Raw genomic sequence first — 26,460 nt, forward strand, 5'->3', positions numbered from 1 at the left:
TAATGTTCTCACATAACTTTAGTCATTCTGAAACAATTTCAACATGAAGAAACTTAAACATGCATGTTCATAAACTTCATATGATACAAAAAGCAAAAAAAAAAAAAAAAAGTACAGACATTAAGCAACTTGATGATTAAAATCTTGAGGGAGCACTCATTCATTAACAAATTGGAAACAACTGTTACTGAATAAATCCAAAGATTTTTGACATACATGACTACATACAAAAAGTGGTGAGCAGTGCAGTTGTGTTTCTGTGCGCTGTAATTATGAAAATGGCAAACAATTCATAAGAGAATCCTCTCAAACCTGTTGCAGTTACTGAAATTAACATGACAGTCATTCCTGAAAAGATACCACCACTTGCCCACATTATCATGGCATGACAATGACATTTCTTTCACACAAAACAATGTTATAATGTTTTTGCAAAAAAACAGCAAGGCCAAGATGGTCAGGTGTCATAATGTCAGAATTCAACCACCATCTGTCATAAAAAGGGTTTCTAATGGACTCCTCCAGTCATGACTAAAATGTTTGTGTGCTCTATATAAAAACTACTAAAAACACAAAACTCTGCATTAAAAACTTATTTGTTTTGATTGTAACAATGCAGTTCAACACATTCAGACTTCTTTTTTTTTTTACTGGCCCAGTGATTACTGTAATCCTGTGATGACAATGACAACACAAATGTGCAGTAGGTTCATAACAGTCTTAGATCGAGTCCCCTAACGAGTTAATACTTGTTGTGCCATTCGCACTGGCCGACACTCACCTCCTCAATGTCCAAGTTTTTTCTGGATTTGTAAATAAACTCTCCAATTGCTACAAAGACTGAGAGGACTAGTCCGGCAGCCAACACTATAAAGATTCCCCCTATATTCTCCACACCCAGGGCGCTGGCCTCTTTGCTGTCCTCTTCTGGACAACCATTTCCTCTCCACCATTTCTCCTTCATCATGTGCAGCTTCCCTTCTTCCTGAAGCTGCAAGATGGCGATGGTGACTTTGTCTCTGTACGGGGATCCTACAGCATGAAACACAAACATTACAGTGATGAAATATTTGGATTTGTTGTGCGGTAGATGGCCAGGTAGCATTCATTGTTTGTCATTATTAATGCATAGCTTGTTACTCATCTCTCTTACCAATTGGAGTTCCCACACCATAGCCCTTTGAATCTATCAAGCCTCCAATCTGTGTGAGGTTGCAGTTGCGCTGGCTGATGTACTCGATGCTGGTTGACTCCATCAGAAGAGCGTAATCTGTGGTGAGGACCCTCTGAATCCCCTCGCGGTTGTTTTTCACCAACGCCGTGTTTTTCCTGCTGCTCATGAATGCCCACATTTTCTCATAAGTTGAGATCTTAGATTTCTGTTGAATCAGATCCGGATGTATGTCAGATGTCAACACAACAACAAATAACAGAGCTATAAACAGAACAGATGATGTCTGATACATGTTCGGAGCTAGGTTGTAAGATTTAAAATGAAGCAGTATGTGTAGACTATCTGTTGACTGACGCTATCACTCACATGCATGGCAGGACATGAGATTTGACTAGTGAGCATGAATCTGCTCAGGTTTATTTCATTTTTACCATGCATTCAGATAAACTGCTGGCTGTGCTGAAGGTAAAACGATAAATCCTAGAAATTTTTATGGAACTGCTGCCCGCATGTTCTTGCTAAACTGATGAATGACGAAGTTTCTAAGATGCTAACCTTTAACCCTTTTTGACCAAACTCAATTTACTGCCAAGCCATCAGGCTGCATATGACTGAGGACTGATGCTCAAGGGTAAAACCTGCCCAGCAAACTGAAATCAGAAGTTATGTTTGCATCCCTTCCCCACTGATTTAGTTTTACTTGCCTATTCACTGATAAGTAGGAAGATGGTTACCTTAAAAAAGGTCATGGTGGAGCCATCTCTTACAGCACCGTACTCGATTTTGGTTTGTTTGGCCAAGTCATCCGCAGAGTCAATTGGTGAGTCCATTCTCTCTACAGTGAGGAAGGCAGCCAAGTTGGCAGTGTATGAGGAGATTATAATTAGTGTAAAGAACCACCATATTCCACCAACTATCCTTGTAGAGAGGGCCTTAGGCATCAGTTCAGATCCTGTAAGGCAACAACAAAAGGTACATTATCAGTTCTAGAATCCAACATATCATGAAACAGTGACATCTACAGTTATCAAACTAATACCACAAACTAAAGTACACAGATGGATGGAAAAAGTAGCATCATATAGACAGTAGTACGCAGTAGCACACATACCTTGCTGCATAAGTGCTCCAACTCCAAACCAGACACTGTTTATTAGAGTGAAGTTGTTTTCAACCACATCTGAGTCTGGGTTGCAGGGGTGAGGGTTGTACCACTCATAGGGAGTAAACCTGAAGGTGATCAATTGAACTTCATGTCACAATAATATTAAAGAAAATACAATGACTGTAACACCATATTCAGGTCAAATACCAAAGAAAAAATCTTAACGAAAGCCTCTCTGTACATGAACTAAGGGGGTGACTATTCATAAATCCAAATTATTTTTTGTATACAAGAGGAAAAAGTTAATTATTAAATGTCTTTAACTAAACGACATACTAAGCGACATTGATTCAAGTGCAACCAGTTATAATAAGCTAATTCTTAAGTCCATTTTTTTGCATTCACTTTTTATAAAAACACGGCAACATCTGTGGTTTTTAAACCAAGGAACTCATCTAATGTGTAGTAAGTGGTGCCTATATGGTAACGTTTTGGCTGCTAAGTGGCCAGTTTAGTGAGATTTGTAAGTTTACCTAGCAATGACAAACAGCACACAGCTGACACCGAGACACGCCAGCAACACATACATCCAGATATCAGGAGAGAGCGGGTTGAGGAAGGAAAACACTCCTGGATTGGTGCCGTTGGGTTTGTGGTAGAGGATGCTGATTCCCAGTGTCATGAACGGTTTGGAGAAATCGATCACCTTTTCCCTCACATATGTAATAGTAAGCGGGGCCACAGCAAGGTCAGCCACCTGGTGCAGAACAAAAGCACAGTCTGCTATCGCAAATCACCAAAACGTCTTTTGTCTCACAATAAGATTGATTGCTCACTACTTACGTGATCAATGAGCTCTCGCACCATGCCGTTCCATTCCCCCTTGTCATTCTGTGCTCCATATTTGCCGTCTGACACCAGCTTTACCTCGTAGGAGAAGCCCAAAATGTTGGAGAGCTCTTTGAGCAGGTCGAGGCAGTAACCTTCGAATCGGTCGTTTCCATACAGCGGTTTGTCAGATTTCTTATACATAACATAAGGGTTTTCCTGGAAAAATACACCAAAGGCTTATTAGTATTGTCTAATAGTACTAAGACCTCATGATCAAATGCTCAGTGGTAATGATTTTAACTTCATACCAGAATAGTAGTGACAACGAGAGTCCTATTGGCCATTGAGTCTGTAACATTTGTGGATGAGTCTTTGTTGATTTCTGATAAATTAAGGCCCGTCTGCGAGTTCCACACACCAATCTGTGAAGAATAAAACATCCATATAAGCACACGGACTTGAAACATCAAGGACCCGTTGCCTTGGTGCTCTTCACATGGTCAAAAAAGTATTCATAATGCAAAGAAGGGAAACGAAACAAATACCAGGAAGCTATAAAACTACAATGATAGAACAGAGATGGGAGAGCCGTGGAAGGGAAAAGAAGAGGAGCACCGAACACAATATCATATAAAGTCAAAATGTCACATCCAGCACAGAAATGTGGAGCATTTCTTCCCACCAGTCCCTGAACCTTTTGTATGACAAGGGGAGACTTCATGGAGAGCATCAGGTAGAGTAAATTAGTAGGTGTCAGTGTTCTTTTAGTCTGCCAGGGCAGCTAAAGTACAGACCTTTTTCCACACTTTATTCAGGCGGCTGTTGCCCACGGTTGTCTTGCAAAAGTAATAAAGAGAAAGCATTTTAATCACAGAGCCTTGAAATTAAATGTTAAGTCCAACTATGATGGTGAATCTGGCTTCAAGGCAAATATGTGGAATAATTCCTCTCGTAACAGCTCGTATTTACTTCTATTTAATTTTTTCTTCTTCTAAAGTGTTAACTTGAATTTAATTTCTTTGTACTGATGATAGCATTAACAGATAACAGGCTTCTTAACGACCTGCCAAAATTGAGTGCAACATTGTCAACGTGATTAAAGCAACATCCACAAACTTAGGCGCGTAGAAAGACAGCTACAACTTATTTGAAAGAGCAATATGTCAAAACAGTTCAAAGTTTCTTTTTTGAGGCATAATTAGGACACCAGATATCAAGACTTCTGCAGTTTTCAGTAAATTATTCTGTATATTGTTTTACAGACAAGTGATCTTTCTGCAACTTTACGGAGGGAAAAAAATTGGGTTACAGTGAATAGCAGTGGCTTTGTTTGTCTACACTCATCCTGCTCTGTTCAGCTCCGCTTCAGAGTCTACCATAACAGGCTGTACTGGCAGAATGGACAGGGGTCAGACAGTTCACCTTCTCCAAGCCATCCTCCTTTAGGCTGATGACATCTAAATCAAATTCTTTCCGCTGGCCGTCTGTCTTGTTTATAATTATTTGTCCCGTCAAGCCGTTCCATTGTGCCTGTGGCAAAAAGAGGGCAGAAAACACAACCAATGACTCTCTCAGTATAAATTAATGCAAAATTCAGCAGAGGCCTGGAAAAAAGATGAAAACAGTTACTAAAAATGAATAATTGATGAGTTCTCCATTAACCACCGAACATGGACAAAGGCTAACTGCATCTTAATGGACATTTTTGCATTGGCTGGATCCTCAATGGAAATATTAAGTGTCTCTGTGTCTGTACCATCGTGGACAGTGATGTAAATGGAGCAGGCAGGCATGGCCTCTGTCTGAGAGGAGAGCAGCGGGTGGGCAGCGGCGCTCAGAGATATTTGAAATCACTTGATAATGAAATGAGCTCAGTCGAATAACAGTCAGGTTAAATCTCTATTACAGAGGGCTCAGGGAAATGAGCTGCATCTCAATTCTGCACTGACGGAGGAAGCTGAGACGCCACTTTCTTCATGGGAAGATTGCATATCTACAAATCAATACACCTACTGCAAATCTGTAGACATCCAGCAGGTGATATTTCATGATTTCATCTTTTTCAGGCTGTAAATTAAAGTGTACTGAAAGGATCATTAGAGGTAATTGACCTCTAAACAAAGAACTCATACATCAAACCGTCTTAGAAACAAGTGCAGAAGGTAGATCTTATTCTTAAAACACAGACAATTTCCCATTAAAGACTACTGCATTACATCTTAATGAGAAATAATCTAATCACACATTGATGAAAAGGATTCAAGTGAGGAGACAAAAGCACGCTGCTCCTCATTTACATAATATCACAGAGAAAACTGGGTTACTTATGATAATCCATACAACTTCCTGTGAACAGTTTATTCCCTCTGCACAAACATAACACAGTTTGGTTGATGCTCTATAATAAATGTAGTTCTCAATAAAAACTGATCGCAACAAGGTTTGTGGATTATTGTGAGTAAGCATAACAGCAATAAACCGTTGTTATGTTGGAAAATAAGCACTGCAGTTTTTCCAGAGAAAAGAAATTATTAACAACAGCCAAATACATCAAATATGTAAAACAAAGTATTGTGTGCAGGAGAAGATGCTCACACTAGTGCACCTAGCTGTGTGTTATTGGGGCACAAACCAAATTCTGTGGAGCATTTTGCTCTAAATCTCGCACAAACCACACAGAAACGCTCTAATTTAGGTAATTTAGTGTCACGTTATACCATGTATTAGACACTACAAAATACTCCAGTTAAACATAGTCCAAAATCTCTTTTTTTAAAATAAATTACAGGTGTATTCAGAGATGTCGAACAACACTGAGCCTTGATGTTTCATCAGTTTGTTCTTTCAGCCTCGAAACAGAAAGTTACATCAGTCAGTTTGCAAGAGAAAAAGAGCCCATTCGATCGTCATAAACCAAAACAAATGTATCTAGAGCCATAAGTACGTGAGAAAGGAAACAAAACAAAACATGATTAAGAAAGAATCTAGTCTAGTGTCATTCATAAGCACTGCACTGCTTCAATAGCTTTATATTCAGAAGAGAAATGCACTTCACTAATTCTAGTATTTCACATGGAAATGCACGCGCAATTATAAGATTCAAGCTTAAACTTGATCACATCCTGAGGAACATTCGTTTCAGATCTTTAGCGTCTACATGTTGCTGGGTGTCATTAGGTGAAGTTGCTGTTTGATTAGACCGCTTCACACAGCCTTATTGCTCACATCCGTGAGAGCGACTCGACCCATAAGTCCAGATTTATTCTGTGATTAAGTCTCTTTTTAAATCCTCACCAATCAAAAGTGTCTCAGTCTCGACCATGTGCTGGTGTCATTACTGTACATGCAGTGATGACACGGATCTGGTGGGACGGGAGGATCCAGTAGACATAAAGGATAAGAACCTTCACATTGATTTAAACACAACACGGAAATCTCGCCACAGCTGAACATGGATGAAGATAAGAGAGAGAAATTTTGAGAAATGGCGAGGACAAAAGTATTTTCTTCCCTGTCCTCTATACATCAGATTAGAAAACCATCATGCTCTACTGCTACGTCCATCTGTACATTTTAGGAAAACAATCAGAGTGCACCACATTTTCTCAAACTGTGAGTTCTACACGAAACTTTCTCTATAGAATTTAAATTTCTGTGTGGAATACGTGACGCAGCATTGATTTTACTTTGCCCCCCCAGCAAGAGGCGAGTGCAGGCTGAGCTACAGAGCAGCACCCTGGATTCAGTCTCCTGCTCAAGGGCACATCAGACAACACTGTTTGCTTATAGCTGCTATTTTAGAATACACTCTCTAAGGAACAAACTAGTGCTTTTGCATGTTTGTACCTATTGAACTTTCTGCTATTCTACTGTGCTACTGCTAAAAATTCCAGTGTGTTGGTGTTTTCGTGTGAGACCCTGGTTTCTATAAGGGATCAAACTCAACTTGCAGAATCTTACAAATTACTTTCCAGAATTGATCCACACAATTGGTTTGATTGTTGTCAAAGTTACATATTTGTTGTGTGTGAGCACTGCGGATGTTTCAAATCAGAGTTCCTGTCAAATATCAAATTGAAAAAGTTCAAAAATTGTCAAATAAAGCTTTGTCAGATTAAGCACACCACTCTCAGCTCCACTGCAAACACACACACACGCGCGCGCACACACACACACACACACACACACACACACACACACACACACACACACACACACACACACACACACACACACACACACCATCACTGAACTACACCGCAGCACACAATTTATCTTTGATAGTGTGATGCATGACAACATGATGATTAAAATATGAGGCTTTGAAGAATCTCAAGCAGGGAATGATAACTGATAAAAAAAATAAGGACACACAAGATGTTCACTGTAACAGATGTAAGAAGGTTTCAAACCTCTCTGCTTGATTTTGGTGCCATGAAAAATGACCTGACACCAGTCACGATGTCTATCTGTCCCTAATATCAATTTTTAATATTTCCTCCCATAATTTCAGACCCTGCTGTTGCTCTGGTGGTCCAGTAGATCACCTGCTGACAAACCTGCACCTCCTCCTAATCAGCTCCTTCAGCATGTACCCCATTCTGCCACCACATCAAAACCAAGAAAGGTGAAATGAAATCCATTCTGATTGCTTATTCCGTTCCTGTGGCAACTGCCAAGAGGTGGCCTTTATTAGGCAGGGGACAGCCAGTTCTTCAAGTTCATGCGTTAAAAGCAGGAATAATGAGCAGTATCTGAGCGACTTTCACAAGAACTGGACGGCTAGACAACTGGGTCAGCAGCAGGTGTTGTGGGTGTTTCTGGTGTGCTGTGGTTTGTACCTAACTGAAGTTGTCCAAAGAAGAACAATCACTGAACTGGAGACAAGGCAGAGGAGGTCAATACCCAGTGGTAGCTGATGCTGGCCTGTGTGGTTTGATCCCACAAAGAAAACGATTCATAATCTTGCACCCCCTCCTGTTAGAGGAAACGTGGCCTAACTAGGTAGTGGCAGTGCAGGTAGGGTACCTCAGCTCAGGAAGACAGCTTTTTAATCAATCTGGGCAAACATTAGAGATCCAGGAAGCTTTGCAGTGTTTAAAACCAGCCTCAAAGTCTGGCTGAAGTCAGCACAAAATTATCGTCACCAGTGATTACTTTTCAGTTATTGTTTTTAGATTTTTCATTTATTATCTCAAACTGATGACCTTTAAAGTTTTGTGTTTATGTATGTCATTTTCTGTACCTGTTCAGGGACAACAGGAACAAATTAGCAACAAACCATAGTAAGATAACTAATTGAAAAACTAACAGGCTACTGCACCACAAGTTTAATACGATGTTACACAGAAAGGTGTGTCCAGGTAGCCTAGCCGCGCTAGACCCATGTTCTGAAGGCACAAGGCCGCTTGACAGGGAGGGAGGCGGGCTAAAAGGTTGTCTTTCAAATCACTCTGCAGCAATTGGGCAGGTATACAACCAATCAGTGCAACGAATAGGCTGACGGAGTTCCGAGAGCGCCGGCGGATTGTGGCTAAGTCCCATTAGCTTCCCAACCAGCGGAGCCAACTGGTATATTAAGGATTTGCCATATCCCGTCGGCATAAGTCCAAATACGTCTTTCTTCTCAATGAAACACTTCAGTGCCGTCCTTTGTTTATCTTTTAAGTTGAATTTTAGCTTCAAATCTTTAAGGGCTGTGGCCAAAGTCGAGTCGAAAGATAACTGTTTATTGTGCGCCGGTTGTTTCTGTCAGAATCGTCACGCCTCTGTCGTCACTTAGTTACGCCTGCCTTCTGACTCTACACTTCATGGTGATTCGTCCGGCCAGTTTTAGGAGAATCCAGCCTCCAGCCTTATGGAGGGTAACTAGACCCACCCTGGCAAAGAATTAAATTCGTTCACGTGGGTTGTCTAGCGCGGCTAGGCTAGTGTCCAGGCTTAAAGTGGCTGAAAACTGAAAAAAAAAGAGAAAAAAAGTGGCCTGTTCTGATGAATCATGTATTTGTTGACATCACGTGGGTAGCCAGGTGTGAGTTTACCTGGAAATAGATGGCAGCAGGATGCATTGTGGGAAAAAGGTGAGTTGATGGAGGCAGCGTGATGCTCTGAGCAATATTCTGCTGGGACACTTTGGTTCCTGGTTCCCTCTGCATAAATATTGTTGCAGACCGCTGATGCTCCTCATGGCAACAACATCCCCTGAAGCCAGTGGAATATTTCAGGAGGATAAAGCTTCCTGTCACACTGCAAACATTGTTCAGGAACGATTAGAGGAACATGACTAAGAGTTCAAGGTGTTGACTCGGCCTCCAAATTCCTCAGAATCTCGAATTTTTGTGGGATACGCTGGAAAAAGTCCAATCCATGGAGGTCCCGTCTGACATTTTGCTGCTACTGATACCACTGGACATTTTCAAAGGTCTTGTGGAGTTCATGCCTCGATTGGTCAGAGGGACTTACAATATTTGACAGCTGGTTTTAATGTTCTAGCTGGTGTATGTTTGTATATACAGTACCAGACATCTTCCTTTAGTTTCCTGCCGGATCGTCTGTACTCACCACTAAGTGAAAAACTAGATGGTTTGGTAGTGAGAACACTGGCTGGTCATGTGATGTATCTGTTTTTTGCCTTAAACGGGCTACACACACGGAAAGAAAACACCAGTCTGGTCTTTTTAAATTAAAGCACTGTAATGAAAGCAGTGCTGGCGAAGGTATAGGGTGTCATGTTTATTAAGTAGAAGACAGAATGTGAAGCAATATACTGTTCATCAACGAAGGACAAGAAAATCACATTTTAAACCCCAGTGTGTTCCCATTAAAAAAAAAAAAAAACTGAACAAAAGTCTAATTGCAAACAATATGTGCAGCGGCCGTGCAGCAAAAGAACTCATTTATTCCCACTCTCCTCTCTGGGATCTTTGGCTGCGTTTGCGTCTGTCAATACTCTGTCCCTACTTGCAGCTAAAAAGCTCATTGGTCAAAGAAACGTCTAATTAGAGGGAGCAGTATAACAAGAGAGTCTATTAAATCCAAATGAATATATCTTAGCAGAGATGAGAAAGTCTGCTTCCACAATTAAACAGGGATAATTGTCATCAGACAGACAGCATGTTTTTCAAACTGTCTGTGTTTGCTGACAGAGTTTGTCTCGTTCGGCTTTTGTCTCATCGACTGTTTGATCAATAATTCATGCAGGTTTTTTATTTTTTTCATTTTGAACAGAGTGAGAAGTGAACTACAGGATACTTAGCGTGGCATCCTTCAAATATAAACACAAAGGATTCAAAGAGAATTTTAATTTCAGCTTTAAGGTACTGTCTCCAAGCGGTGTTGATTATTTCAATCTTCTTGCATTGAAGACTCACACAAACAGCAGCATCTCTTAAACGGACAGTAGCCTCTTCAGTCTAAGAAATCCTGGCACACGGCATCAATCCTTTATATCCTGAAAAAAACTATTTTGAATATAATCGCCTGCCATTCATTCCTCATTCAGCAGATCTGATCGCCTCACTCTATTGTTTCTGCTCTTGCACTGAAGGAAATGACACCCAGATATGAAACTCCGAAACAAATGGGTGGCTGGGTAGATGGAGGAAGAGCCGGGTGTTGCACATTAATAAACCAAACTCACGTCTTTGAGCATGCTCATGAAGCGTGATCCAAAGCGCCAGGGTTTGTGACGGTGGCACTGAAGGGAGCTGACAGTGATCTGGGAGGCGCGTTGCGAGGCAGCAGCCACCATGTAGACGGCATCGTACATCAGAGCCGCTTCAGTCTGAAAGGGAAACATGGCCATCATCATCCATCACCGGGGCTCACCGATCATATGTCATGTACTTATCACATGGGGCTCTATTGCTGCACACGTACGGCGCCGCGTGGTTTCTCAAAGCAGAGCCAAAAATACAACGCCGGTTCTACCAACCCCTCAGAGATCAATCAAACGAGCAACCACAATCAGTCAGTGTGAGCACAATTTGGCATGCAATTTTATTCAAAGCAGCTCTCTGATTCGCACACAATCAGAAAGCACCGTGGTGGATTCTGTTTTCTGACTCTGAGATCCAATTAAATGCGCGTAAAGACGCCATGCGGCTTTCCAAAATAGAGTTGTGTCTAAACATTTGCACATAATGTTCGGCTTTTTAGGATTAAATTACATCTTGAGTTGTAGTTTTTGGTTAAGGTTGACATGCAAAGTTAACAACACACAAAAAAGATCACGTTTTAATTTAATTTGATTTACGTCTTTTGGCTGATGAGCTTGTGGGCTGCGCATGTTCAATTTATCATTTATCTTTATATTGAATTAATGGGCTTTTAGTGGCCTGTTTAGCATGATGCTCCTCACAGTATGTGACAATCAGATTACCATCAGAGAAGACGCCGTTCTTCTTCATGTTTTAAATCAATACTTGGCTGTCTGTGCTGCAAAGCTTCATCTGTCACATATCTGTGCATGCAGGAAGAGGGTTCCCTTCTCAGTTGAGGTTTCTTCCATTTTTATTTCCATTTAAAGGAACTTTATGGTCTGCAGCCTGACGGTGTCTTATGCTGCCCACATCCTGAAGCCCTCTGAGGCAGATTTGTGATGTTGGACTACATAAATAAAACTGAGCAGGCTTGATAACATCGCCACACACCGTTCTTGAACTCGGTAAACCTTTAACACGAGAAGTGAAGGGAAGAGGTCAAAAAGCAAACTCACCGTCATCATCCCCTCCATCATTCCGGTCTCGGCTTTGGCGGGAGCTTGAAGTCGCTCCATGGCCCACCTCTCCACCACCGAGGCCACCTGAGGATTGTCTATGTTGAGCAGTCGGAAGCCCGTCATGTTGACGCCGCTGTAGCGGTACGGCTCCAGGTCGAGGGCGAACAGGTCCTGTAGAGAAACAAAAAACTAATGGGATTCCATTTTTAAAAGACTTAAATGTAGACGTGCCTCACAGAGCAAGGAGAAAAAGGACATTAGATTAAAAGAGAGGAGAGGTATACAACAGAATAGCATGAAATTATGCCAAGGGCAGTGAAAACATCCAACAATCTAATTATAAAACAAACCACAGATGTTTGAGTTCATCTGCATAATATTTGCCTGACAGAATCTCTAGGTGAACACACACCTAGAATTTAAAAGCACACTTAACTGAGGCAGCATGCATTTCTATCAGGTTTCCCAAGCTCTTGTCCTCATACTATACAAACATCTCTCATGTGTGAGAATAAGACATGCTAACAAGGTGATTTTCTTACCAGCGTAGTGAAGAAGAAGTGGTAATATTCAGTCATCATCCCCATGGACAGAATCTAAACAGGGTGAGAGATATTATTTCAGTGTTTTCCCTCCCACTGGAATTTTTGCTCCAGTCAGAATGAATAATCGCCTCGTCCCCGAAGACCAACCAACCATATCTACAACCCCGCCCCGGGACTCCTGCAAATTAGGCATTCGCTCCATTTTTCTGAATTGCCTCACTTTGTATTGTTTGCATTAACAGCTATCCAAAGTTAGCGCACGGCACAATTTGCTTGTCTTAGCACGCTGTCGCCAATTAATCTTCTGTGCAGCTTTTGGTTTCTAAACGTGTACGTCTGGCTCTGGAATAGGCTCTGCTTGGATTTGGAAATGAACATAGGATTTCTGAAGGGGATAGAATTTGACTAATCTTGCACGTAGTGAATATTAAATCAAAGAGCAGTGTAGGGAAGCCTGAATAAGACTGACTATTCTCCATTGAAAAATTCCACGTTGGATTTCTCACAGACGTGCATTTAACGTGTCGAGTTATGAGTGAATACTCCACCATATTGACCTGTGAACAGTGTTCCTGCAAGCTGGTAGATGTGTTATTCACCTGCTTGAGGACATCAGCTGATGTTTGGTAGGAGCAGTCGAAGATAACGTAGAACTCCTTCCCTTTCTTCATCTCCTTCAGCAGAGGACGGGCGTCTTTGCTTCCAGTCGGCAGCTGGCGGATCTTGATTTTGATGCTGTATCTAGATGGAGCTTTGATCAGCTCTTGCAAACGAATCAGTCCTTAAATTTAACGACGAGAAGACCGTGGTTAAACACAGTAATCACCTGCTTGCAATAAACCAACGCTGATGAGGCATTTAACTATCCATTATGCCAAATAAACTGTTTATTTATGGAGTCGTGCAGCAAAAACAGTAATTAGGGCACAGGAAGTTTTTGATTGTGCTTTCATTGTATTGGATTTTTAAAAAATCTATTTGCTTCAGTAATTGCATGTGAGTCTCAACCTCTAATTAATTTAATCAGGAAGTGCAATTTAGTATAAGACCAAAAAACGGCATTTAACAACAAACCTGTCATCTTATTTGAGCCCCACTGTGTCGACATTTCTCTGTTGTCACATCATAACAAGCAGCGCAATAGAGAGAAACTTTGTTGTATGTCAATTCTGACAGCTTAAACACAGTTTTGGTCATTTTATTTTAATATTTTGTTGCTAACATCACACTTAGCAATTGGCACAAGCAGTTTCATGGCAGCTGTAATAACTATTTACAAACAAAATTATTGTTTTGATCTCAATTTAAATAATGAAGGGCTCAGTTTTTTACAATTCAATACAATATTTATTAACTATTTATGTGCTGGATGGACAAATCATCCAAAATATCTGCTTCAGCTTTTTACCTACTAATAAAACAAGCTCAGTACTAAGTTGGCTAACTAGCTTAGCTAGCATAAAGGAACAGACTCTACAATTCTACAATTTCATTTAGCAGACGCTTTTGTCCTAAGCGACGTACAACACAAGCAAGAATTCAGACATCAGGAAAAACCTGTAGTAAGTGCAAAAGTGCGATTGGTCAAAGGTGTTGCCATCAAGTTGCAGAAGAATTGCCAACTCCCCCCCCCTCTCTTTTTTTCCAACTTTGTCAGCACTAAATAAGTGCTGGGTTTTGGACCACCTGACTTATTCTACCCCTAAGGTGGAGTCGGATTAAGTGCCTAGGTGTTCTCTGAACAACTGAGTCTTCAATTGTCTCTTAAAAGTAGAAAGGGACTCAGCAGAACACAATTAATTAATTTAATCTAGCCAGCTAGCAAGGTTCCTAGTTTAAATCCTGTTTTTAAAAAAGCTAATAATTAGGCAACATTTATTGTAGTAGATAAAACACTGCTGCTGTGACCAGTAAAGAACAAACAAGCAATGTTAGTTCATTTTTTTTTAAAAAATGAAAGTTTCTGAATGCGTCGGTTTTATCGCTATATTTTGAAATTACTTGCCGGAAACGATTCTTGTCTGCACTGCCGGTGTTTTTACTTGTAGTGGTTGCAATTTCACAATATGTCCACACGAGGGCAGCACACATGTGTTAACTATAGCGCTACCTGCGATCACTGAGCTTAAAACAGGTACGTTTCTATGTCATTGTTTAATATATTCAAATTTTATAATATTGAAACTTCATTTTTATATTTTCTCACTAACGCTCGGTTTTGTACTATAGCTACATATTTGGAAATTTACGAAAGTGTGAACATGTTGTGAAATACTCTTTAAGCTAAATGAATGTATCAGACGCAGATTAAATTAAATCCACCATCACCTCGCTTACCAGAAAAAGTGTTTTAAATTGTTTTAAAAAAATAATGCCTACATTCAGCACAGTGTTTAATAACTATTCCTACCAGGGATAAACAAAACCAACCAGCTAACTAAATAAGCTAACTAAGCTTAGCTAACCTCAGGGAGCAAAAGAAAATACTATAATTAGAAACTCACGTTTATCTGTTTTTATATTTATGTTCCTACCCACCTCTGTGTCCGTTTTAACGGCGCCGATTAACGCTATTTTCTCCATTTTCTCAGTTTTGTTTTTTGTGATTGTAAATGTTTATCGTTGTCACAATTAGAAAATCCTCTTTACTGTCTTCTAGCGGTGAGTTAAGGCAACATAAAGTTAGCGCCAATAATATAAGATGATATATCCGGCGCCATTTTTCAAAATAAAACGTTTAAATCGGGCACTTTAATTGCGATGTTGCGCTGAAAGGGGATGTAGGAGGGCCTAATTTTTGTATTGTTGGCATGTTATTTAGGTGTGTTGACGCTGTGATGTTCCACGATTGCTGCTGGGAGTTTTTCCAGTCAAACATAATTAGCATCAACGAGTGAGTTAAGTTTGCTGGATGTCCCCTGTTTATGGGAATGAAGTCAGAGGATCAGGTGCAAGAGGCACACACACCTGCTGACAGAAATTTGCTACAGTTTGGACGCTGTCCTTAAACAAATGATTCTGTTTCGTGGCAGGAATTATCCACCTGATTCTTTATGTCAGCCAGAAGCATGATTGAACATCCCAGTTACCAGAAATTTTGGGTGAGTAATTAAACCAAAATCCAAAGAAGAAGCTCCTATAAAGGTAAGAAACCTCCTTTACCTCTGTTTTTGCAGAGTAATGCAATGTTGGGATGTTTGTTTTGGCAGAGATAGCCTCCCTCCCATCTATCTAAGGCTTTTTATTTATGGAAAATGGCAGTATTATATGAATTTTTTATAATTTACAGCACTTTTTGGCACCCAGCTGCCTGATTATACTGCTATTTGTGTTTTTTTTATTGTTGTTTATTCAAAGTAAAAGTGTTGCTGTTGTGATTCTGGTGGACTGTAGCCCCCCGCTGAGGTTCTCCACCTGCACAACAAAACAGATGTTCAGGTTGTACTTGTTGCGGGCTGGCCTTCAGGTCCAACATGGTGCTGTTGTATTATTTAGCACAGTGTGATCTTTTGTGTCTGTGTACAGTTGCAGTTGAATTTGGATGCTCAGTGGGAAACCCATGAAGTCAACAATTATCATAGTTATTGAAGTCAAGTTTTTGTGTGCTGGCATTGATTAATCATCTAATTTTGGCACCATTTTAGCAATACATCAGCCAATTTAGGGTATAATTTGGATCATTTTATCTATTTTATTAGGAAGAAAGGTGTAAAACAACCCCCCTCGTTTGAAAAAGTACTAACAAAAACCCAACGTACATCACCTCTGTTCTTTAACAACAGAAACACTAAATGAGGGTACGAGAAAGCTAATTAGCTGCAGCTGTAGGGACATTATTTTATTTTTAAACTGTGTGTTTATGTGACTGAGAGTTTAAATGAGGAGGTTGGATGTAGATTGATTTTTGTATTTTTATTTCTCAAGAACCTCACCTTTCTTTGAGGCTAACCTCCCTTTTCAAGAACTTCAGCTTCACTGTGTAATCAGGATGTTTTCTCATTACGGCTCCCTTTGAATGTGTTACACTTGGATTTTCTTGCTATATTATAAGATCAAATAACACTGAGCAGGCCGGTAGGACCTGAGCGCCTCGTCGTTTGAACTTATATAAACAGTGATTGTTTCGTTTCAGCTACTTCAGCTGTCATGTCATGGCTTTGATTGCACTATTACATAGATGGATAGTCTTTATTGTCTCGGGGGGGAAACCTGCACTTGTTCATGTCTCCCAGAAATGTGAAATTGTACAGACATATGCGGTGAAATGAGTCTGTTTCTCTGCCATGGTAGCCTGAATCCCCCCCTTGGGATCCTCAGAACATATATTGTGTCAATAAATCTCATCTCGACTCACCAGTTGCGTCCTCATAGACCACAGTGACTGTCTTCCACTTGTAGAACTGCACTATGTCCAGCACAGCTCTGCTTATAGAGGCATATTCAGGATAGAGGTTAATGTAGAAGCTGTCCTTGTTGTCCACTGAGGGATGTTTCCAGCGTGTCTGGATGTGAGGGACTTCCAGGGCGTTACAAATAGACTGGACCGCGCTGACAGATGAGCTGTGCGAGGGGCCAAACACAGCCCCAACTCCCAGCGCCAACTGGTCGCAGGCTGAAGGAATGAAAGAGAAAGTGGGGGAGAAAATAACAAATGACCAACAGGAGCTACCACCAATCTCTGTCAGTGATTCTGAGAAGGCTTTCAGAGTGAAATGAGACGGCGTTTACCTCTTCTGGAGGCCTCGAAACTGTCAAATAGGTTTATTCTCTGGATGTCATAGGTCAATGTGGTGTTTGGCATTAAGGTCCGGTTCCTGTTTATGTTGGTTACAGCGAATTTAAAGGCCAGTTCTTCAACACTAATGGGCTCATTTTCAAGCGTCTCAAAGATGCCCCCTGCAAGAAGAGCACAAACAGGGATGGGGAGAGCGTTATCCAGGCAATAGCAGAGGAGCTGTCGTTTGGATTGCTCCGTGTGCTGCTGATATTCACATTCAGTGCGACGTCTGTTCAACTTTGAAGGTTACCACAACGGAATTCTCACAGTTGCATAATGTGGCCCAATTTCCTGCGTACTTCTATCACGTAATGCTACTAAGGGACCTGGTTTAGATGACAGAATTTAATCTAATTCAGATAAAAGCTCGACCTTTACTGACTTCAGCCTATTTACATTGCCAGAATTCCACAAGCTGACACAATGGCTTTTACAGGAGCGTGGGATGATTTGGTTAGGAAGACATGCCACACATTCACTTCATTACAGAGCAGCTACACAGATAAAACACCCAGGAGGTTACCGTGTGCAGCGATACATTACAGTGGCTGGTGTTTAAAAGCATCTCCTACCCTTTCTTTGCCCCCTGAATTAGAAATAATGATAATTCACTCCAATTCAACACAAAAACAGCTGCACTCGTATTTGCAGACTTTTTCAATTTACTGCTCTCGACCACAGTCACCTTCAGTGAAATCATACTTATATATGTAGCCACAGGCTTTGGATTTACAGCATCACATAATCAAGCCCCAAAACATAATGTAATGTGCTGTAAAGAGGTCAAAGGCGAAGTGTTTCTGCTCCGGCTGCCAGAACACTCCCAGCATAAACCACTGTCTGGGATTAAAACACATTCTCAGATGTTTGACTCTCTACGTTCCCATTTACTCACTTTTCTTGTCTACATTTCTTTTTAGCTGATTAGATGTCGTCTTTAGTTTACTCAGGTACAAACACTTGGGTATTAAAACTTTCCAGACCTTTTTCTTTTTTGCTGAAGATTCTGTAAATCTCATACCAGCATCTGTGATATTGAATTCCTGTGAAATGCGTTGCTTTAAGTGTACAACACAGCATCTGAAAGTCACAGAAACGCATATAAAACCCAATGAACATGCAAAGCTGACCTCTGAGGTGTCAGCTGCTTCATCGTTCCTTTACCTTCCACGGGGACAGAAGGAAAAGGCGAAGCTAAATGATGCTTTAATCAGTGGCTGTCATGTTAAAAAATGTATATTGTAAGATTAAACATTTTTCATTTACTAAAATAAGCTTAATCCCCAGCCGTGCAATGCATCGTATAGCAACTTGGACCTAAAAACAGCAAAAACAACTTCGCCATGGTGTTTTGTAGAAGTTATTGCTCATGTTTCTGTACAAGTAGAGTTATAAATAACAATTTTCATGATCAGTTACTTGATAGATTTTGTATATTGGCCGTCACCATATTAGTTTTTTTTGTCTTTCAGTTGAAAATTCAGAAAGTAACCCATTTGCAATTACATAAAAGAGCAAATGCTCACATTTCAGAAGCAAGAAGCAGGAAATTCTTAGCATTTCTGCATGAAAAAGTTTTAAAAGTTTCATGATTATCAGTTATTCTTCTGACAATTGATAAGTCAGTTACTCAGCTCCCCGTTAAAGCTACACTTATAGACACAAGCAAGCAAGCGACAGGGTTACTTTGCTACATTTACATATAATTTTTTTCTACTTTAATGGAGTGTGTTGGAGGTTTGGATGATGACTTGTTGAGATTTAGGCAGTTTGCATGTCAGCTTCTTTGCAATATTCTGTCATTCATGGTTTACCAAAACATATTTCTACATGTAGGACAACAGAGATGTAAACATTTGTCTTCAGATAGATAGATAGATAGATAGATGGATGGATCGATACTTTATTCGTCCTCTCAGGGAAATTCAAGGTATCCAGTAGGTCACCCATGTTACATTGAAGAAAAAAAATAAGGACACCAATGTGCAAAAGAACGTTTAAACGTTTAAAAAATGTTAAAGTCACTGAAAAGGCACTTAATGGGGTTCTACAGTAACAACCTTTATTGGGAAAGAATGACAGATGCAAATAATATAAACCAACATGCACTGCTGAGATGATGTGCTTCCATTTCCACTTCGCTGAACGTTCTAACTACATGATTTCGCTTTCCTTCTTCAAGTCATAAATGCTAGAGCCAGTGCTTTTGAAAGTTAATTTCAAGTTACATTTCTCATTTAAATTGTCACTGTTCGCCTCTAGTAGCTGTGTGCCCGGGGCCTCAGAGAGGAGGGCGTTGTTTCAGAGTTGAGAAGATCCTGCTGAAAACCATCCAACTCTTAATCCGTCCCCTGCTGCTCCAGAAAGACGGCGGCTCTAGCATGCCACAGCTGGCAGTATGGATATATATATATATATATATATATTACTCCAGCTAGGCACGAGCGCAACAGATAGTGTTTTACATTTCAGTTACATAAAGCAAAGCATGGAACACATCAGGATTAAGGCCAGAAAAGTGGTGGATTGTCACTGGATTGTTGCTACCTGCATGTAGGGCAGGCGTGTGAGACTCAGCGTCCTTATCCCTGAAAATGGGCCTGCTTGGCGGTTTTTGCTCAAGCCTTTCAAATGTAAATCATTTAAAACATCTGGGCCTTCTGCGATAGGATTTCTGAAATAATACATTCAGGGCTAAATGTTTGTGCTCACTAAACTGACACACACGCACAAGGCCGGTGCTGAACAGTTAGAGGGAGGAAGTTTCTTTATCCTAAAAAAAAATAAGCTGCTTCCAAGTTTACCATATTCATGTGATTTTTTTCTTAACAGCAAAACAAAGACTGAAAAAAACCCTTTTAAAAGCTGCGGCATTTGCAAAACTGTTAATCAATGATTATATTAACCGAGAGCCCAAATAATAAAGATGCCATTTAAATGCTGCAAGAGTTTGCACATGACCTCACTTCAACACTGAGGCTACAGATGGCAATAGGTCATTGCACTCTCTAACAGTCTTTGAAGAATTGCCTGTGAAATTGTGATTGATTTGGAAGGAGAAAAGGCCTTTAAGAAGCTCCCCTTGAGACCTTGATTGTGAATGACCTTTTTCTTTGGTGTTGCATAGCCTCAAACCCCAAACTGAGAGAGCCTTGTCTGGACTCCCTGGTCACTAAAAGCATGCTTGAAAGTGCCAATCCTAATTATGGTCACCAAGCCTCAGTGAGCAGCTGCTGGGACCTGTTAAAGTGCTTAATTCTATCCACTGGAATATAAAATTCTGAGAGAAAAATACAATAACCTGTCCTTAAATTATCAAGGAAATGTATTCCATCTGTCTGTCTTTGATAGGACTTTTTCTCTCAATGTGCTTCTAATCTAAAACAGGAAAAAAAACAGTAAAATTTGACCAGCTGGTTTGCTTAAAGTGCAGAGGCTGAGGCAAATGTCATCAACTGTGTTAGGGATTGAGCAACAAGTCCAAGTAGCATCATACGGTTGTGAAAATAGATGGTCCCATCTATGAGAAGCAAAATTAGCTGCAGCATTTACATTTTTTTTGTAGTTGACCTCCAATTAAAACTCTTTATTAAATGTTAAAACATTGCCAAATGTACTGTATATATCTGTGCATTCATAAAAATACAAATGAGCCGAAAGTGAATAATAAAAACCTAAGGCTGAAATAAAGTGGATAGCCTGTAAAGTCAATATTTAAATATATATGAGTACAATAAGGCTCAGTTTAAAAAAAACAAATCCTCCAGCAAGAAATTAATGTAACCTCATTGATAATCCTTCAGTAGCTCCAGCTATGAATAAATAAAAATGGACATTTTAGCAGCTGTCCAGCAGTAGTAATGCCCACCTACATGTCAGCGTGACAACTGTGCACAACCGGACATGGATTTGGTGAAGCTTTTATATTTTAAAATGAGCTGCACCCACATAACTTTTATAGCCGCTAAAAGACAAATATAATATCTATTTTATTGTACTGTTACGTATTCATTTCCTCTTTTTGAAGCTTTGTGGAAAAGCACAGTGAAAGAAATCACATCATCTCTGCCTTAATTTCCACCTGAGATAAAATCTTAAATTTTTAGTTTAAAGTATAATGAGTTTTTCAGTTTCCAGAGAGCGACCCGGGGGAGCAGCATGTTTGTTCTCATTCAGCTGGTTCAAGCAATCAGTGCTGGTTCACAACAGCAAAACACCACTAGGAAATATTTAGACTGTTTCAAGTAGCTGAGCTCTTAGGATAATGCACATTATCACCACAGCAAAGGTTGATGATGAATCTGTTCGCTGGCTATTGTGCAGCAGAGCACTGAAGCTGATGGTCACTATTATTATTAGACCGCTGACCACCATCAGCCACACAGGCATCAGCAGCAGTATTCCACTTCACTTGTGGAAAACTGATTTCAAATGAACTTATACATTCATGTGCTTGAAAATTGAGTCAAAGCAGTTTCAATTAAAAGACTTCACAAAACACGATGCTCATATCACCAGAAAAATAATTAAGTTTCTCTCTGCCCCAGGCTCCAACGACCGTGGTCCAATAAGACTGAGTCAACACTGATGTCCACGAAGAAAGGTAAAGACGCCGTCAGACTTTTATTAGGTTGCACAAACAGTCTAGGAATTATGTAAAATGTCTGAAAATCAACAAGCTTTGCCTCCAGCTCGGTACAATATTTCATCTCTATCTGTTTGTCTGATCGGAAACCTTTTCATCACATCAACAGATCCAAACCAGTGCAAATGTTCAGGTCATCTATGCTTCACATCGGAGCCCAGATGATATTGTTATTGACATTTGAGTTTTTAAAAAAAATCATTTTTTCTTCAATATTCATAGTTTTATTGTATGTTACATAAATATTTTTAATTAGTAGGTCTTAAATTTGTTATTTAAAGAATTCTGACAAAAATACTGAATGGAACATATTTGCCATTCTATACTGAGATTTTTGTACAATAATTCATATTTAGGACATGCAAAACTAGATATATGACATGGTGATGCTATCAGTGATTTGTAAAATTATATTAATAGCAAAATAAGATTAGGATATGTAGGGAATAAATTAATATCTTGAAAGAAATTGATCTTGTTTGGCTTTTGCAGCACAACGCTGTGGCCTGTAAACAAACCTGCCCAAACACAAGCTTTTAAACCTCAGCGCGCAGTGGCTACTTTTGGAGTCTAACTCCAAATTGGGTCAGAGGATCATGGCTCAGCGCATCTTCATATTCAGCGTTTTTACATTTCATGGATTAGGACCAACCAACACTGTCAATGCGATCTGTTTTCACTATGATACAGATAAAATAGCAAATAACAATCCAACTCTGTCTGCTTGCGAATGACACATGGATCAATGCACTCCCAAAATAGGCTATTAGCAAGCAAGTAAACAAAGAGACAAGAAGGTATGACCTGCCAAGGATAATTTAGAACTGAGTAATTACAAGTTTGAACAATGACATGCAGGTTTAACCCCAGAAATTAGAGCAGACATCACGAGACAAGTTTTCTTCTAAATAACTTTCACTCGTTATCATTTAAGAATGCCAGCATTCACGTGAAATAAAATGAGATAAACAATCAATGCCTGCAAATTAATAGCAAGCTTCTTTTGCGGGTATAAAGTTTCCTTCATTCTATCTGTGATTTAAACTCTGCAGAGTTTACTGTTTTTCATCATAGCCTCATGATTAATGTAATTCAAACAGTATGAATGATTTTTTTTGTGTTATAGCTGGCATTAATTTAGTTCCAGTGTAATTTACAGGATCACTGAACTTCCATCTCGTCTTTAATAGGCCAGACAATGCTGTGGGGTGATGCATACTAGGAGGGCGCAAACACAAAAGATTCTGCTTGTGCTGCAGGCAAATACTGATAAACCCTTAGGCTGTGCTTTTTATAGACTTCTGTTCCTCCCCTTCGCTGCTGAGATCAAGAAAAATAACATGGTTCAGGTTTAGGCAGCTTGACTGACCTTTTTTAATCCGGAGACCCGACGGATAACTTTAAGAAACTGATCTTTCGCCCATGATTTTAATCTGTTTTTGTGATTCTATGCAATTATCAGATGAAGGAGAGTCTTTTAAGGCAGCGGAACACAATGACGTAGTGTTGTGCTGTCTTCCCTCTCCCCATCCTGGGCCAGTACCCAATGAGACCTCCCACCCCCCACCCCAACAACACCACCAGCAGCACCACTCCAACCTGGGCCAATGCCAGACTGTGAATGAATGAGGAGGTCCTAACCAGTCTACTATGTTCGTTTGATGTGGAGCACTGAGGTTTCTCTGTTTAAAGGGTAGCTGCTAGCGAGCCACCACCAAAACATTTAATCTGAATTAAAACCAGAATTCTGTTCTGCATGAGAACATCTAGAAAACACAACTAATATTCAAGACCGTGAAACAGGAAAATGAAAATTCTATATAAACCATAAATACATCAGATATCACCCGAACATGAAGTGTACAAGCTATAGAGAGAAGAGAAATGCAATAAACAGGAAAATATAGTGGAATCCAAGCCACAAGCTGTTGATTCTGTGCTCTCCCCAATGATGAGATTTGGTCACTGCTTAAGTACCATATTTGGGGAAGAGACTTTCTGCATAAAGAAGATTAGTGTTAGTTGTTTAAGGGCTTGGGGGAGAAGATTTACCATTATTACCAACCCCAGTGTGAGAGTGAAAGCCAGTCACAATCTGATGCCAACACTTGCCAAGACAGAGAAATGTTAATTGAGCCAAGCCACACACCATATGGGAGAGATTATGATGTGTGCGGGTCAGGAAGAGAATGACAAAGATTAGGTGGCCTTGGAGAGTGATAGATGATTGAGAGAGATTAACAATATAGAGCACAGATCAGGACAGAAGAAACCAGGAGGTGGCATCGGCCTATTAGCCTTTAAAGTTATGCAGCGCCACATTTATTAAACTGGTGAAGTCTTAAGAAATTCTGAAAAATATAGAGTTGCTGTAGGCGTTAAACAGAACAGAGTCCTGAGGCCTACATTTAAAAATGTGATTTTTGTGATGCAATCTTCTAACCCATGAGAGGAACAGTGGCTAGCCAATGGCGGAGGAGCAAACAGCCACAAAGAATTAATTTGCAAGCAACACCGGCTCATTGTTGCAGAATTACATCAGAGATCAAAGGGGGATACTTGGAGCAAGAGTTTGGTTTGCTTAATTACAAGTGCAGAGTGAAGTTGAAAGTCAAATTCTTGTTGGCTCTTAAAAGCTTAGCGGATAGTTTTGGACTCAGATCCACAATCACAGATGTCATTTGCCATTGCACCAAGGCCTTAAACAACTTGAGTATGTAAGAAAGGAAAGAAGCCAGCTATAACAAAGTTTCACTGCCCACTCTTTATTCTTTAGCGCCATATCCATTTCACGTTGCTGTGTGCCAGAGACACCATTATGCCAACAGTACATGCTTTCAGATGCAGCAGTAGGCCAACTTAATCACCCATCTCCTTCTGGTTTGTGCTGTCAACGTGGAAGGAGCAGAGAGAGAGACTGAGGCACTGGCCAACCAAAGTGGATTAACATGATTTTGATAAAAACCAATACAGTTGTTTCATTTGAACAATCCACTACTCTGTCCTCAGTTCCTCCCTTAGGAAAAAGAAGAAAAAAAATAATCCAGTGGGGGAAACGTATAAGGATACTGTGCAAACATCACAACAAATGGAAATGCAGTTTTCTACTTACGCTAATTCTATGATCACAAGATTCAGCAACATGAGTGACACAATGACAGATCAAACATTTCACACCTAAAACACGTACACAGTGCGCTTTGAGTGCCAGGTAGCACACTGCATTGACTGTCTGTAGTAACATTAAAGGGATTTAAAAGTGAATTTTGGTTGAGGATGCCACAAGTTAAAGGGTTTTCTGTAGCCATTTACATTAACTGAGCTGCACAATTACTGAGTGGACATTGTTGCATGACATCTCTGTGCACAATCTCCTCGCTGTCTGTGTGAAGGATATTAATTAATCCTCAAGACGAAACACAGCAAGATGCTCTATAGGCACTGGGAGAGTTTTAAAATGCCACACATCGTGATAAAAGACACAAAAAATCTTTTAAATTATAGATATATAATATTATTAATCCCAATGAGAAATGAGCTGGAACCCAATATGCATAATTATGGGTTCAAATAATAATACAGCCGATGAGTGAACAATGACAGTTATGACATAAAAAACTGAACACTTTCAGCACTTACCAATTCTCAGGACTTGCTGTGAAGTGAGCCAAAACTCTGCCATAAAGTACAGCAGGGAAAACAACAGTCCCTTCCTTTTCACCATGGTCATTCCTCCAGAGGCAAATTTAACATTGATATCAATTTTCTTGCCCTCAGTAATTCATGCTGATACTTTGCCAGTTCTTGTATCCGTAACAAAAATAAACTGATATCCGACCCACATCCATCCCTCACACATTGTGATGAGAAAAAAACAACAACAACAAAAACACACACTCCACTCGCAGTTGTCAGTGATCAAAAGACTTCCGGTTTTCCCATTCTATGGTCCTTTATGTGCCAATAAGGGTTTTCTTCCCATATTCACTGTACAGACATCCTTCTTATCATGTTTTTCCCGGTGCACACTTGAATTATAGGCTGCAACTGAGGAGGAGGACCGTGCACAGTGCTCCTGCTGCCAAGTTTGCAAGAATAGAAAACTGTTTCTGGTTACAGCTTTCAAAGTAAAGGAATAAAGATGGTGCCAGTTAAATTTTGCAGTCAAAAATTAATATATCTTTATTGTCAATGCACAGCCTTACAGCAGAATTTTAGAGCAACTCTTCTCAGTGGTACAAAAAAGAGTAGAAGTGTACGATAAAATGATAAATAGACTCACCAACTCGCATAGATAAAATAAACTGGAAGCAGCGTGAATAAACAGATACTCCTCATTGTCAGTGTATTGCACAGTTTCATCAAGATAATATTATTGCACTTGGCAGTGATATTACGTCATTTTCTAGTGACAAAAAAGTAAAATTACCAATATTTTTCATTAGGGCTATGTTTACTTTAGACCTCATCACTGTACTTTTAATTAAATTACATAAAGTACCAAGGGTCCAACACAACCTTGCCATTTGTTTATATGTATTATTATTTATATTTTTTAACAAGTTCGTCGCTTATAATTTTATTTTTCTACGGTTTTAGTCAAAATCTTTAAGTGTTTAGGTGAGTCCTTCTGCCCTTCTCCATCCATTGCTGTTGAAATTACC

At 39.9% G+C, this 26,460-nt stretch overlaps 1 protein-coding gene across 2 annotated transcripts; it reads right to left on the reverse strand.

Annotated features, from left to right (window-relative positions):
• On the reverse strand, window positions 1–25,883 carry LOC110947879 (glutamate receptor ionotropic, kainate 1). 2 transcript variants are annotated; one of them, XM_051957760.1, is made up of 16 exons: window positions 25,436–25,883; window positions 17,103–17,270; window positions 16,729–16,986; window positions 12,974–13,155; window positions 12,372–12,425; window positions 11,827–12,000; window positions 10,750–10,893; window positions 4,533–4,640; window positions 3,905–3,946; window positions 3,419–3,532; window positions 3,123–3,326; window positions 2,813–3,036; window positions 2,286–2,404; window positions 1,909–2,126; window positions 1,154–1,379; window positions 1–1,032 (listed from the first exon to the last, which is right to left on the reverse strand). In XM_051957760.1, the coding sequence occupies exons 1-16, from the start codon at window positions 25,524–25,526 to the stop codon at window positions 743–745; spliced, it is 2,616 nt and encodes an 871-aa protein (XP_051813720.1). In that variant the 5' UTR covers window positions 25,527–25,883; the 3' UTR covers window positions 1–742. The 2 variants fall into 2 exon arrangements, with proteins under 2 accessions (XP_051813720.1, XP_022044894.2); XM_022189202.2 differs by lacking the exon at window positions 3,905–3,946 and having other exon boundaries at window positions 25,436–25,882.
• Window positions 25,884–26,460: the final 577 nt, after the last annotated feature.

The sequence above is a fragment of the Acanthochromis polyacanthus genome, chromosome 13 (genome assembly GCF_021347895.1).
Source record: "Acanthochromis polyacanthus isolate Apoly-LR-REF ecotype Palm Island chromosome 13, KAUST_Apoly_ChrSc, whole genome shotgun sequence".
Lineage (NCBI taxonomy): Eukaryota > Metazoa > Chordata > Actinopteri > Pomacentridae > Acanthochromis > Acanthochromis polyacanthus.